This window comes from Lepidochelys olivacea (assembly GCF_965140295.1).
Source record: "Lepidochelys olivacea isolate rLepOli2 genome assembly, chromosome: 12".
In the NCBI taxonomy this organism is placed as follows: Eukaryota; Metazoa; Chordata; order Testudines; family Cheloniidae; genus Lepidochelys; species Lepidochelys olivacea.
The window spans coordinates 10,858,181-10,873,568 of NC_140422.1; the positions used below are offsets into that span (position 1 = coordinate 10,858,181).

Here is a 15,388-nt window from a genome sequence, read left to right on the forward strand (position 1 = left end):
AGTTTCTTGGACAGGGGCTGGGTTCTTGTTCTGTGTTGTGGACAGCATCTAACGCAACAGAGTCCAGCACCTTGCTCGTAGGTACTACCTCAGTACTAATAATAAATAATATAAATATGTTCAGTTGGTAACTGCTGGAGAGGCGGGGCTGAAATGAAGAGTTAGCATCCTGGTCCAAATTTTTTTGCCAGTCAACCAATGGTTTTGGTTTAAACAATTCTCTTGAGGTTTTTTGGAAGCACAGCACTGTAACATTTGTGCATCTTTTTATTATAATCTGCCACAACATGATGTCATTTAAATAGCTGAAATCTATTTTCCTCTTCTGTGTTCTAAACCCTTATTTTGAGTTACTCAGCGAATGAAAGTTGATGTATGTGTTTATTTTCAGTCACCCAGCATGGGCACCCTGATGGGCGTGTACCTTCCATGTATGCAGAATATCTTTGGGGTTATTCTCTTCCTTCGCTTGACATGGATGGTAGGAACAGCAGGAGTTCTACAGTCCTTCCTGATAGTCTTAATCTGCTGCTGTTGTGTGAGTACATGATCAAATTAAGACACTTCTCATACCACGTGTGCACCTCTTGCAAAGCTTTTACTATGCCCGTCTAAGGGGGTTTACTATACATGTGTGTAGGATTAAGACCAGGACTACACCAGAAACATTTTGTAGCAAAGCAATGTCAATTAGGAGTGTGATATTTTTTGGGTGGGTGTGGGAGGGGATGGTAAACATTACTATAATGGTAAAAGTCCTAATGTAGATGCAGTTTTAATGGTGAACAAGTGTTTTTGCCAGTGTAGCTTAGGCTATGTCTACACTAGACTTCTGCTGGTATAGCTCTGTTGGTCAGGATGCGAAGAGGTCTGTGGCTGGCAGAATCTCCAGCTGTATCAGTGAGTCGGTGCTTTACAGATATGTTTATTTTGCTTGTGGGGGTGGGAGACTTACAAAGTGCAGCTTTGCTGGTATACCTGTGTCCACAGTAGGAACTCTTTGCCAGTATAGCATATTGGCACTCCTATGATGGTAAAGCACTTCAGATGCAGCCTTATTTCACTCAGGGAAATGGTGTAACCTCTATCAGCAAAAGTACTTTTTTGCTGGTATAAGCTGCGACTAAACTAGGAGGTTTGCTGGGATAGCTATGCCAGCAAACCTGTTCTTGTGTAGGCCAGGCCTAAGTTCGTTGGGTAGTGAAGAGTGGTGAAGGAAGCCCTGCCATGATCTATGGGAGAATCTACCCTGCAGTGCTAATATAAATTGTTCAGATTGCATGTGCAGTCTAAGCAGTTACGCAGCCATGCTCTTGCAGGAGGGGTTTGGAAATTCAGATCCCGCAATACCGTCCAAGTAAATGTGACAGTAAATGTGTGAAGTCTTACAGAGCTCTTCTCCTTGGCTGTTGTTCAGCTCTTTGGCACATCTGTTACGCTGTACGTGCAAGCCATGCTCATCTCCCACATGAAAGGCTGAAGAGTTGTGAAATCATTGAGTTTTCTGCATTGAGAAAATGACCTTTGGAGGGTGTGACATACCAGGGTACAATACACACTAATGAGCAGCTGTGTTCTGCAACCCTAGCCTGCAAACTTCGGTGCCTTACAATGCTTTGGTTGAAACAGTTCCCACCTGGGCCACTCACAAACAGCCGTTCAGCATGCAAGCCACACCCTGTGTGTCTGTGTGTAACTGCAGCTGGACAGCTACATTGGGTTACACGCCAGCTCTCACCAGCCTGGGTTATACTTCCGGGTGACCCCAACACACCCCCAGTCTTAGATTTCCCCCCCCCAGAATTGTATGTCCTGTACTTCCCAGCCCTGTTCTGGGCAGTACAAATTATATAGTGTGTGTTATTTCTTTAATAGAAAGAATATGCACACAACTTGCCACCCCAAATGGAGTTTCCCAGACACTTAAATTTAAACACACCGGATTAGGTAAAACAACAAAAGAGCCACAAAGAGAGAGATTTAAAGAACAAGTAGTGGGGCATAAAAGTCAGAAATGGTTATAAGAAAATAAAGTTAAAATGCTACTAGTGCCTAACTTGTCAAATTATATTAGAGTCAAGCAAAGTTTCTCACCATATGCTTTCAGCTCTCTTATTGACCAAATCCCCTAGGCCAGGACCGCTTCTCCCAGAATCCAGTGAATGCTTTCTTTGTTGCTTCAGGGTGTATGTGTGTGTGCGCGCACATGCATGTGCACGCTTGTACGTTGGGGTGTTTGTCCCTCCTTTTTATAGTTTCAGTCCCCCTCTTGAAAAACATTTCCAGCTGTGTACTAGGAGACAAAAAGTCTGTAGGAAAGGAGTTCCCTGCTGCTTTTCCCTCACTTATTTGAGCTTCCTTTGTTTCCCTTCCTGCTTGATGACTCTGTTTACTGCTTAAATGCAAATTAATCAGAGCATACATTCGTTTGTTTAAGATACACCTGTTTGCCAACCTCAGTTTGGTCCATCTGGTAATAACACCATACAATAGAATCTTATAACTTCAGTGTTGCCACACATATTTTATCAGAACAATACTGATCAACACATTGAGTTTTCAAATGATAACTTACAAGGCATACTTTGTACAAAGATTATTACAGTAGATACTCCTGGGGGAATTCTGCGCCACTGTGCGTGCGCAGAATTCATGTCGCCCGCAGATTTGTTTGCTTCCCTGCAGAAAAATGACTTTTTGACAGGGATGCAAAGGGAAGCTGCAAAAGCAGTTGCACACCACTGCCTAGCTGCACAGGTACATCGTTTCAGGCACCCAGAGCAGCCAGCGGAGAGGTAAATCACTGCAGGGCTGGGGACACCCCAGCCAGTGGCTCCTACTCTGCGCCGGGATCAGCTGCTAGTCCCGGCTAGGCTGGAGGAAGGGGAGGATGAGATTTCCTCTTCCTCTGCAAAGAGTGGCCCCAGAAACCTCCCCCAGCTCCAGGAAGCTCAGCATCCTCCCCTGCTTCCAGCCCCCATCACTCCTTAGCTGTGGGGGGAGGGGTCACTGTACGGGGAGCTGCTCCCCCATCCGTCCAACCCCCGTGCATCTGGACCTCCCATACCCAGACACCCCCACGAAGTCTCACCCCATATACCCGGAACCCCCCAGCCCTCCATACCAAACCCCACCCCACTGAACCTCAACCCCTGCATCTGGAGCCCCCCTGCCTCCGGACCCACACCACTGCACCCAGACCACCCCCCACTGAGCTCCCTGCACTCAAACCTCCACCCTGACGAGCCTCATCCCACTGTACCACCCTGATCCCCCATATCAAGACCCCCATGCCACGGATCCCCAAATAGCTGCACCCAGATCCCCACCTCACCAAGTCCCATTCCCCCAGCACCCAGACCTCCCTGCTGAGACCCCCACACCCAGACCCCTCCCCTGAGCCCCAACATCCTTCACCTGGAAGCCCCTGCAGAGTCCCATTGCCCTTGCACCTGGAATCTTCCTGCAACAAACCTCTGTGCATCTAGATCCACCCCACATAGACCCCCTACTGAGCTGCCTGCACCCAGATTGTCCCATACAGAATCCTCTCACCCCACACCTGGATCCCCCCACACAGAGCCCGTGTCCCAGATGATCTCCCACCTTCATAGAACCAGTGGCCTGTGCCGCCCATGCCATGCTGGAGTCTCTGAATTTATTAATTAAGAAATAAAACTTGCAGAATTTTAAAATGCACGCAGAATATTTAATTTTTTGGTGCAGAATGCCCTCAGGAGTAAGTAGTGTAAATGGTGTGAATACAGGGGTACGTTCTGTCTCTGTGGGGTAGAACAGAATGCTGTAAATTCATACTTAAGCATGACAACTTTTTCTGTTTTGCTTATTTTACTGTACAGGGAAAGAATTGTATTTTTGAGACTGTTACTTATGTAAATATATCCATTGTCTTGTTCTCCACAGACTATGCTGACAGCCATATCAATGAGTGCAATAGCAACAAATGGTGTTGTTCCAGGTAATTGTAATTAGCAAATTCCTCACTTCAGTCAGAATAGCGTATCTGTAATCCATTTTGACTCACATTTCCTGTCTGTAAGTACAACTGTAAACATGTGCAAATCTGTATGCTAACTAGAAGATTGTGGTTTAATAAATGTAGATTTTTTGTTGCTTTCCGTTGAAATTAGATGAGAAGGCAAACTAATATCCTGACATGTCAAGTGAAGAACTGTATGGTACCTTCTCCAGAATTGCCAACCCCAAGTGTTAAAATATCATGAGCCAGGTGCCTCCCCGAACCCATCAGATTGGCTTAAAAATCATGAGATTTTTTTTTTTTAAAAGTACCTGTTTTTTTTCTTTCTTACCGAAAAGGTATGGGTGGGTCACATTTTCAAACTTTGATCTGCTACCATAAGGGCTAATAACTATTTTAAACAAAAGCTGAGATTCTCCCCATATCACATGTCTCCCAGATTCAGGTTTTTGAGTAACACAGTGACTTGCTAAAATCATGAGTTGGCAACACAGCTTCTCACCTATTTGAGAAACATGTCCTGTACTAACCACGAGGAGTACTTGTGTACTCCAGAGCACTTCAACCTCCCTGGACACACAATAACAGACCTAAAAGTGGCAATTCTTCAACAAAAAAAACTTCAAAAACAACAAGAAACTGCAGAAATGGAATTAATTTGCAAACTGGACACCATCAAATTAGGCCTGAATAAAGACTGGGAGTGGATGGGTCACTACAAGAACTAAAAACTGATTTCCCCATGCTAATTTTCCCCCTACTGTTACTCACACCTTCTTGTTAACTGTTTGAAATGGGCCTGATTACCAAAACAAAAGTGATTTTTCCTCTTGCTGATAATAGCCCACTTTAATTGAATTGTCTTGTTAGAACTGGTAGGGCAACTCCCATCTTTTCATGTACTACGTATATATATCTTCCTACTATATTTTCCACTCCATGCATCTGATGAAGTTGGTCTTAGCCCACGAAAATTTATGCCCAAATAAATTTGTTAGTCTCTTAGGTGCCACAAGTGCTCCTCGTTGTTTTAGCTGATACAGACTAACATGGCTACAACTCTGAAACATGTTCTGTACTGACATATATATCATTGCTATGGTCTCACTGCTATTTTTCTAAGGTTTTTTTGCTTCAGATCCCATCAAGTTGAACTTCACAGCAGATTGAGGGACGATTATTATTTAATGAGGAAGAAAAGTAGTTTAGTGTATACAAAAGGTGAAATCCAGGAATTTAAAATGTAGCTCACTCTTCAGAATGGTGATACTAGCTAACCTTTCATTGGACACTAAACAGATTTGCACTATGTGTAACTTAGCTCATCTGTGTTGTAGCCCGTTGTTAGGGTTCCTTCCTCACTCTGAACTCTAGGGTACAGATGTGGGGACCTGCATGAAAACCTTCTAAGCTTACTTTTACCAGCTTAGGTTAAAACTTCCCCAAGGTACAGATTAATTTTACCCTTTGCCCTTGGATTTCCACTGCCACCACCAAACTTTATCTGGGTTCCTGAAAAAATGGAGTTTGGACACGTCTTTCCCCCCAAAATCCTCCCAACCCTTGCACCCCACTTCCTGGGGAAGGTATGGTAAAAAACCTCACCAATTTGCATAGGTGACCACAGACCCAAACCCTTGGATCTTAGAACAATGAAAAAGCATTCAGTTTCCTTACAAGAAGACTTTTAATAGAAGTAAAAAGAAAAGAATCACCTCTGTAAAATCAGGATGGTGAATACCTTACAGGGTAATTAGATTCAAAACATAGAGAATCCCTCTAGGCAAAACCTTAAGTTACAAAAAAGACACACAGACAGGAATATTCATTCTATTCAGCACAGCTATTTTCTCAGCCATTTAAAGAAATCATAATCTAACACATACCTAGCTAGATTACTTACTAAGTTCTAAGACTCCATTCCTGTTCTGTCTCTGGCAAAAGCATCAGACAGACAGACACAGACCCTTTGTTTTTCTCCCTCCTCCCAGCTTTTGAAAGTATCTTGTCTCCTCATTGGTCATTTTGGTCAGGTGCCAGCGAGGTTACCTTTAGCTTCTTAACCCTTTACAGGTGAGAGGATTTTTCCACTGGCCAGGAGGGATTTTAAAGGGGTTTACCCTTCCCTTTATATTTATGACACCCTTCATTTACCCAGTTTATCTGTCCATATGACTGTTTCTCTTATCTGAAGAGGGTGAAAATATTATTTGTTTTTGAGTCTAACAAATTTGAAAAGAATGGGAAATTGCAAAATAGAATAAGATTAAATACCATAAGCACGCTCAGGATTTCGGTCACTGCAAATTACTCGCACCCACCTGTGCAGTTGTCCCCAACTGTAAAAGATTTAAAACTTTAATCTCTTGAAGCGTTAGTTGACAGAAACTATTAAATACATTTCTGAGGAGGAAACCTGGATTGAGCCAAGATACAAGACTTGATTTAATATCCTGTATTTCTGCTGAATGCTGCCTAGGCAAATGAGAGCTATCTTTGTGTAGTTTGCTATTGTGTAAACAAAGTTATTTCTGGTAAAGATCTGAAAAAAGCTAGATATGCAATTTATTACTTTGTATGAGTGTTCTGGATTTTTTAAAATGTGAAGTTTGTGATAGAAAAATATTCTGGAAAATACCACCTCCCTTTCCTGTCTTGTAGCTGGTGGCTCCTATTTCATGATCTCAAGATCCTTAGGTCCAGAGTTTGGTGGAGCTGTGGGACTGTGCTTTTACTTGGGAACAACGTTTGCAGGAGCTATGTACATACTTGGTGCCATTGAGATTTTATTGGTGAGTAGTAATGCTTATGTGGCAATTCACATGTAGATACTACTGCAGAATTCCTGCCTTATAGGGATAGAGTTATTCTCATTTTGAAGGGGCATAGAGGATGATGGCTTACATTTTCAAAAGTGATTATTGGGTGCCACTTTTATTCTTTTCTAGGGGCCTGACTTTCAGAAAGTGCAGTGTCCATCCTCTGGAAGCCAGGGCCCTTGAAGGTGTCTCATTTTGGGTATCAAAAAACAGAGACTCCCCAAAATCACTATTCACTTTTGAAAATGTAGGTTGAAGTGTGACTCATTCCAAGCCACCCAGTGAGTCAGTGACATAGCTAAGGTTAGTTAATTGTATTATGGAAGTAAAACTACAAAACTGCCCATATCGATTGACTATTCTACAAAGTGAAGAATCCTAGCTCAATGTATTTTGCAAATAGAGAATTGATTTACATGGAAATAAATTTTCGGGGTATGTAATGCTTATTTAAAATTGAAACATGCAATAAGTGGAAGTATATTTGAAACTCTTGTTGTCTTACTGCAGCCTTTAGTTAACTTTTTGTTTTCTATTTCAGACATACATTGCACCACAAGCAGCAATTTTTCATTCCACTGGTGCCCATGATACATCAAGTGCTACGCTGAACAACATGAGAGTTTATGGAACCATATTCCTCACCTTTATGGCTGTGGTAGTTTTTGTAGGAGTGAAATATGTTAACAAATTTGCTTCTCTCTTCTTGGCCTGTGTAATAATATCCATATTGTCCATTTATGCTGGAGCTATCAAGTCCATCTTCGATCCCCCTGCATTTCCGTAAGTAATCTTGCTGGCTGGGTATGTCAACCTGCAAGTCAGAAATATCTTTGGTTGCCATTTGGAAGCCCTGATTCAATGGAAGTTATACTAAAGTTACCCAGCAAATATGGCAGCACTTATGTGCTATAAAAATTATTTACTTTAGGAATGATAAATTTTATGTTGCAGTGAGCATAGTTCGATAAACCCATGAAACAAAGCTCCTTAGCCTAAAATAAACACACCGTTAACCTTTACCATCTTCAGCCAGTTCCACTAGGATAGTGTCTTCTGCACAGGTAGAGGAAGATGGATGGATGTTGACACTTTTTAACCTGTTCCCCCACATACAGAAACAGAGAAGCAGATACTCAAGATACAACATAAACTTTCCTCACATGGCATCAGTTCATTTTATGTTGCAAAGTTGCTTTAGTTCTGAGCCAGAGTACAGTTGACTTAGTCTTTTGTGTTGTAAGTTCAATGCAGGCTTACACTGTACCAGGGAATGCACAGCACCGGCAATGGTAGCAGGGGATTATGCCGTGCAGTTAGGGTAGCTTAATCAGACAAATTTTTCACTTGACAAAAGTAGTGTCATGCTAAATGAGTAGCCACAACCCTCTACTGGCCCCCACTTTGCATGTAGAGCCCAGTCTGCACCATTGCAGTGAAGAGTGGGAGTTTTACCATTGACTTCAAAGGAAGTGGATAAAAAACAAAAAACAAACTCACATACAAATGATCAGGAATAAATTAAAAATACAGTGTTTCTCTCTCCCTGCGGCTTTCTCTTATTTAGCGAATGCTTCCCTCTGCTTGTCTACTCATGCTGGCACTTATGTGGGGCTGGAAAGGATCTTGAGTCAAGAGGCAGGACCATCCCCTGACAGATTTTTTCCAATCTATTATTAAATACCTTCAGTTAGGGGATACCACAATCTTCTTTAGAAGCCTCTTCCAGAACTAAACTATCTTTATAGTTAGAAAATTTCTCCTAACATTTACCTAAATCTTCCTTGTTGGAAACTATTACTTTTTGTCCTACTGTCAATGGACATGGAGAATAATTAATGAAAGTCCTCTTTATAACAGCCCATATCATATTTGAAGACTGTTATCAGGTATCCACCCAAGCCTTCTTTTCCCGAGATTAAACATGGCCATTTTAAAAATCCTTGTCTAATAGATCATGCTTTCTAAACCTTTTATCATTTTTGTTGCTCTTCTCTGGACTCTCTCCAATTTGTTCACATCTTTCCTAAAGTATGGCACCCAAAACTGGACACGGTACCTCAACTGAAATTTCACCGGTGCCAAGTAGAGTGGGACAGTTACCTCCGTGTCTTACATATGACACTCCTGTTAATATGCCCCAGAATTATATTAGCCTTTTTAGAAACTGTATTGGATTGTTGGTCATATTAAATTTGTGATCCACCAGTCCTTTTCAGCAGTACTATTGCCTAGCCAGTTATTCCCCCTTTTGTACTCGTGTATTTGATTTTTCTTTGCTAGGTATAGTACTTCACACTTCTCTTTATTGAATTTCAACTTGTTGATTTCAGACCAATTCTCCAGTTTGTTAAGGTCATTCTGAATTCTAGTCCTGTCCTCCAAAGTGCTTGCAACCCTTTCTAGCTTGGTGTCATCTGCAAATTTTATAAGCATACTTTCCACTCTGTTGTTCTAGTAATTAATGAATATATTGAATAGTACTTGATCCAGGACGAACCCCTGTGGGACCCTATTGTATACACACTCCCCATTTTTCCCCCCTGCCAGTTTGACAGTGAACCATTGGTAACTACTCTAAGTACGGTCTTTCAGTCACTCATGCATAAAAGTAGAGCAAAAATGTTGGCTAATATCTTTTTTATCATGGATTACAGCCACAATGAAACTTCCTGAATTTCTCTTCTCTCCACTCCCGACAAACCAGCTGGAGAAACGTAGTAGTGACCTGATATTCACACTGGTGATCTAGGCTTGGTCAGACTGTACCTCATATGGCCCCATTAGTTTAGTATCTGAGCACTTCACAGTCTTTCATGTATTTATCCTTTGAGCACCCCAGTGACATAGGGAAGTGCTATTGTCCCCATTTTATAGAGAACTGAGGGGGAGAGAGAGAGAGACTAAGAGACTTGCCCAAGGACACAAAGGAAGTCTGTGGCAGAGGAGGAAATTGACCCCCTGGTCTCACAAATCCAAGGCTTGTGCCTTATAATTCTTTCCCTCCATCTGTTCTGCATCCCCCTCATGGGGGAAGGGGCAGTAGGTGGCACATACCTTTCAGATGCTGCTGATCTTCAGAACTGCCAGCCCTACTTGTAGGCAAATATCCCGAGCTGCAGCCTGGAAGTGGGACACTGAGGGGCAATGGAGAGAGAAATAAATATATTTTCATTTTGAATATTAAAACAAAACAACATCAACATATACACTCCTGGTTCTGCTGCCCAGGAGAGTCTCAAATCTGGAACATGTTGTTGGGGAGGAGAACCACTTTAAAATCGCAGTGTATGGAAAGGAAAAAGCTACACTTTCCAAGTAACATCTGATGTGAGTAACCATCTTTGCTTAGTATGTGGTTCTAAATGACTCTCTCATTCCCCTTCCAGGATTTGCATGCTCGGCAACAGGACCCTGACGAGAGATCATTTTGATGTTTGTGCCAAAACAACAATTGTGGGCAATATGACTGTGGCCACCAAGCTCTGGGAACTCTTCTGCCATAGTTCTAACTTAACAACTGATAATTGTGATGAATATTTTCTGCTCAGCAATGTTACGGAGATAGCAGGTATTCCTGGAGCTGCAAGTGGCATTTTAAAAGGTATGATACAAAACACGGTTGGATCAAAGGATATCCTCTTGTTAAGAGGCATGTATAGCCGTTGAGGTGGATTGAGCTGTTCTATGCTTGTAGAGAAAAAGCACCAAAGAAATGTAATTACAGTTAAGAAAACCCTTTTGAAGAAAACTGTTAGAATACTGTAAAGAGTAGATGGTGTTAATCACTTTTCTAGATAAGAGGCTTACTTTCAGTTCTACTAAATTGACTGACTGAGACTGATATTTGCAATAGAAACTCAACAATAGTAATATTGTAGGGCGAATTAACCTGGGCATACTATATAACTCTTCAAAACCAGGCTAAAATGTCTGGGTTGGAGAGCAGTGGTAGGATATTACGTATTCAGATTTATAACATAGTAGATTCTAGCTGGAAGAAGCATAGAAGTGTGTGCATGAGCGTGATTTATGTGTCCTTGCTCTCTACAAACCTACTGCAAAGCTACAGTATATAATACTACAAAATGCTCACTCTAAACAAGAATTAAAGGGAAAGTTTGCTGTGTGCAGGTGATGTCTATATGTTCATAAAGTTCCTATTTAACAAGGAAAATTAGCAGACATACTCACTGCTTATTCCATGCATTGTCGAAGCATTAGTTAAATGCAAATCCATGCAGTGTCATAATACTTCCACTTCCTAAAAAATAAAATAACTTCCATCCAGATATCTGGTCCGGGTTACCTAGGTTTCTTCAGTTATGTACACTCTTTCATTTAATATGCCTAATTTATGGGACAATGCTAAACTTATGTTGCTTTGGTTAGAGCAAGTCTATTTAAGTGGTATGTTAGAATGATATGACATCAGTTTGTTAACTTTATAGAATCAAAAAATAAATGTTGCATAAACCTTTCTAGGCAGTTGGTTTGTGTGGTGATAATCCAAACATGTTCATTGCTCTTGTAAAAAGTTTGCATGAAAATTCGATGGAAACGTTTTCTGTTTTGGACGTTTTGTGTGTCTAGATTTGTAACTGTAGTAACCCACTATGTTTCACTCCAGCCTGTTATTGCTTTGAGTAGATAATTAAGAGTTCAGTAAGTTAGGTTTGGGTTAACCTGTATTTACTGCTCTCTTTTTGTGGTGGTAACTCCCCTTTCCTGCCCTCCTCCCGCCCCCCCCAGATAATCTGTGGAGCAATTATATGGAGAAAGGAGAGATACTGGAAAAAGCTGATCATCCATCAGTTGATGTACCAGGGCTGAAAAGCAACCTTCACCTTTATGTGTTTGCGGATATAGCCACTTCCTTCACAGTACTAGTTGGCATCTTCTTCCCTTCAGTGACTGGTGAATACTGGGAAAGGGTTTTGTGCGATTTTTAATTAACTTTCTTTGATCTCTTGTGGTGTTTCCAGAAACATTTTCTTAAACTGAAATCTATGTTTAGGTATCATGGCTGGTTCAAACAGATCAGGAGACCTCAAAGATGCACAAAAATCTATTCCTGTTGGAACAATTCTGGCGATTGTCACCACGTCACTCGTCTGTATCCTTTAAAAGTAGAATGGAATTCTAGCACATTGTGACTCAATTGAACTTTTATTATTATTTGTGTTCCTGGTTCATTGCACTGTTTTCAGTTGATTATAAATACTCCTATGATTATCATATGTCAGTGAAAGAACATAAACACTGGTTCAATTGAGAGCATGTAACTTCCTCCCCTTTCTATCTCTTTGCTTTCTAGCTGCTGTTATTTGCTCCTTTAATAAAGCTGACTAGCAGTCAGTGGTATCTTGGGCTGGCAGAATGCAGAGATCCATTACCATTGCCAGCTGGTAAGATGGGGAAGAACCTTAAATGCAGGAAATTCTAGATCACAGTACCTTTTTAAACAAATAGGTTTTTAATTTTGAGTAAAGGGAGGGCAATGTGTGCTGTCTAATAATTTGTAAGCAAATGTCTGTGTAAAAGGGCACATAAGGATCATCAAAGTAGCCAGAGATGGCAAGATATAGTAGCAAGGTTGTTGAATAAGAAATGGAATTGGGGTGGGGACGGAAAGTTGGAATAAAAGGAATCAGTGTAGACCAGACAACTCTAAAATTAGCTGCTGATATTCTGCTAATAAGCTCTTCTGAAAACTAAATGTGAACCAGGATGGCACATGAACTGTAGCTTGCAAGTGTCTTCTGGCACATCTGCCAAGCTGCAGATCAGGGGATTGTCAAAGGGACAATGTACTCCATGTCATACTCCTGCTGTCTTCCAGAGAGCTCCCATATGGCACTTCCGGAGTGGACCTTTTTGTTCCAGAAGTTGTTGTTTGTATGTTGATGTAACGGGACAGTCTGGTGACCGGCTGGCTTAGTGGTCAGGCAGTGGCCTTACAGTTTCTGGCGGCGTAGTCATTCAGAGGGCGTCCCGGCCAAATTGTATGCAGCAGGCCTCAATCCCTCCTTAGTTCTGTTTTTACAAGGGACCATGCAGGCATGGTAGGGCGACCCAGGCCCACTCCACCTGGTCCCCATCCAGGACCCTTGGGGTTTGTCAAAGTGTCTAGATCAGTAATTGATCTACTCCAAGTTACACTTTCGCTGGGTCACATCCTACCAGACTGGAGCTCTTCTGTTTGGGGCATGGTTGCTGGCTTACGCTTCCCTTGGTCTGTTAATGTCCTGTTCAAAGCAGTCTCCTTTAGGGCTTTCAGCTCCCACTGGGGAGTTTTGAAGTGGAAAACTGATTTTATTAAAAACATTAACCATGTCTCTTTAATCCAGTCTTTCTTAAATTTGAATTTTGGAACAACAATTTAATCATATTTGTCTCTTAACTATTAAAGATACATATGTACGTTGGGTGATATTAACAACTCACTGCCCCGCATACCTCAAGTGATCATGATATCTGACTATATAGAGGATACCACTGTATCATAATCATTTGCACAGGGGCAAACATAGAGCTTTAAGGATGTTCAATATAATTGCATTGATTTATCATGTCTAAATAAAATTACCTTCCTTAATGTACTCTGTACTCAAGATTTCAGCAGTGTATTACTATTTGGAGCCTGCATAGAGGGTGTTGTTCTTAGAGATAAGTAAGTAAGATGAAAATATTTTACCTATCACATGGTAGGGGAGGTTGCGCCCTGGCTTTGGCCAATGAATCTTTTAGTCTTTGCCTTCATCTTCACACCTGACTAGAGCTGTCTCTTAGGCATATCTGCATTCAAAATGTAAAGAATACTTTGGACGAATGGGTTCTGCACTTCCCTCTGCTTTGTGTGACTGCTCCCTCCAATCTCTAGCAGTGTAGGGTCTTCAGAAGAACATTTTACCCATTTTGCCTTGCATCACGTGTTGCCTTTTGAGTTCCAAGAGGTACTAGGTTCAAAGATCAATTTCTTGCCATTACAGTTGACTTCCTAGAAAATCAAAAACCCACTGATGTTATCTGAACACTGAACTTCATCTTTGCTCCCTTGTTCTCCCTCTCTGCCTCCTTACTAGACCTGGTGAAATTTTTCCTTGCAAATAAATTATCTGATGAATTCAGCCCTTTTTCCTCCTGAGAAACTAATTTTTGATTCCTCCAAATGTATTGACTATTTGTGAGAATTTGTCTAATAGTTAGGTTTCAGAGTAGCAGCCATGTTAATCTGTATCTGCGAAAAGAACAGGAGTACTTGTGGCACCTTAGAGACTAACAAATTTATTTGAGCATAAGCTTTCGTGGGCTACAGCCCACTTCATCAGATGCATAGAATGGAACATATAGTAAGACAATATATATACACACACATACAGAGAACATGGTGGCTGACCTTTGTGACTTTGTCTTCACCCACAACAATTTCACATTTGGGGACAATATATACCTTCAAGTCAGCGGCACTGCTATGGGTACCCGCATGGCCCCACAGTATGCCAACATTTTTATGGTTGACTTAGAACAACGGTTCCTTAGTTCTCATCCTCTAATGCCCCTACTCTACTTGCGCTACATTGATGACATCTTCATCATCTGGACCCATGGAAAAGAAGCCCTTGAAGAATTCCACCATGATTTCAACAATTTCCATCCCACCATCAACCTCAGCCTAGACCAATCCACACAAGCAGTCCATTTCCTGGAAACTACTGTGCTAATAAGCAACGGTCACATAAACACCACCCTCTACCGGAAACCTACTGACCACTATACCTACTTACATGCCTCCAGCTTCCATCCAGGACACACCACATGATTCATTGTCTACAGACAAGCTCTAAGATACAACTGCATTTGCTTCAACCCCTCAGACAGAGACAAACACCTATAAGATCTCTATCAAGCGTTCTTACAACTACAATACCCACCTGCTGAAGTGAAGAAACAGATTGACAGAGCCAGAAGAGTACCCAGAAGTCACCTACTACAGGATAGGCCCAACAAAGAAAATAACAGAACATCACTAGCTGTCACCTTCAGCCCCAAACTAAAACCTCTCCAGCGCATCATCAAAGATCTACAACCTATCTTGAAAAATGATCCCTCACTCTCACAGATGTTAGGAGACAGACCAGTCCTTGCTTACAGACAGACCCCCAACCTGAAGCAAATACTCTCCAGCAACCACACACCATACAACAAAAACACTAACCCAGGAACCTATCCTTGCAACAAAGCCCGTTGCCAACTGTGTCCACATATCTATTCAGGGGACACCATCATAGGACCTAATCACATTAGCCACGCCATCAGGGGCTCGTTCACCTGCACATCTACCAATGTGATATATGCCATCATGTGCCAGCAATACCCCTCTGCCATGTACATTGGCCAAACTGGACAGTCTCTATGCAAAAGAATAAATGGACACAAATCTGACATCAGGAATCATAACATTCAAAAACCAGTAGGAGAAAACTTCAACCTCTCTGGCCACTCAGTAACAGATTTAAAGGTGGCAGTTTTGCAACAGAAAAGCTTCAAAAACAGACTCCAACGAGAA

At 41.6% G+C, this 15,388-nt stretch overlaps 1 protein-coding gene across 1 annotated transcript in view; it reads left to right on the top strand.

Moving 5' to 3' along the window:
* Window positions 1-15,388, top strand: part of SLC12A4 (solute carrier family 12 member 4) — a 75,368-nt gene that overhangs the window by 40,711 nt on the left and 19,269 nt on the right. The window contains exons 4-11 of the mRNA XM_084644822.1: window positions 392-538; window positions 3,925-3,979; window positions 6,662-6,792; window positions 7,361-7,602; window positions 10,209-10,423; window positions 11,572-11,736; window positions 11,837-11,935; window positions 13,435-13,492. Of these exons, the coding sequence (XP_084500948.1) occupies window positions 392-538; window positions 3,925-3,979; window positions 6,662-6,792; window positions 7,361-7,602; window positions 10,209-10,423; window positions 11,572-11,736; window positions 11,837-11,935; window positions 13,435-13,492 (1,112 nt within the window). The remainder of the gene's footprint in view (window positions 1-391; window positions 539-3,924; window positions 3,980-6,661; window positions 6,793-7,360; window positions 7,603-10,208; window positions 10,424-11,571; window positions 11,737-11,836; window positions 11,936-13,434; window positions 13,493-15,388) is intronic.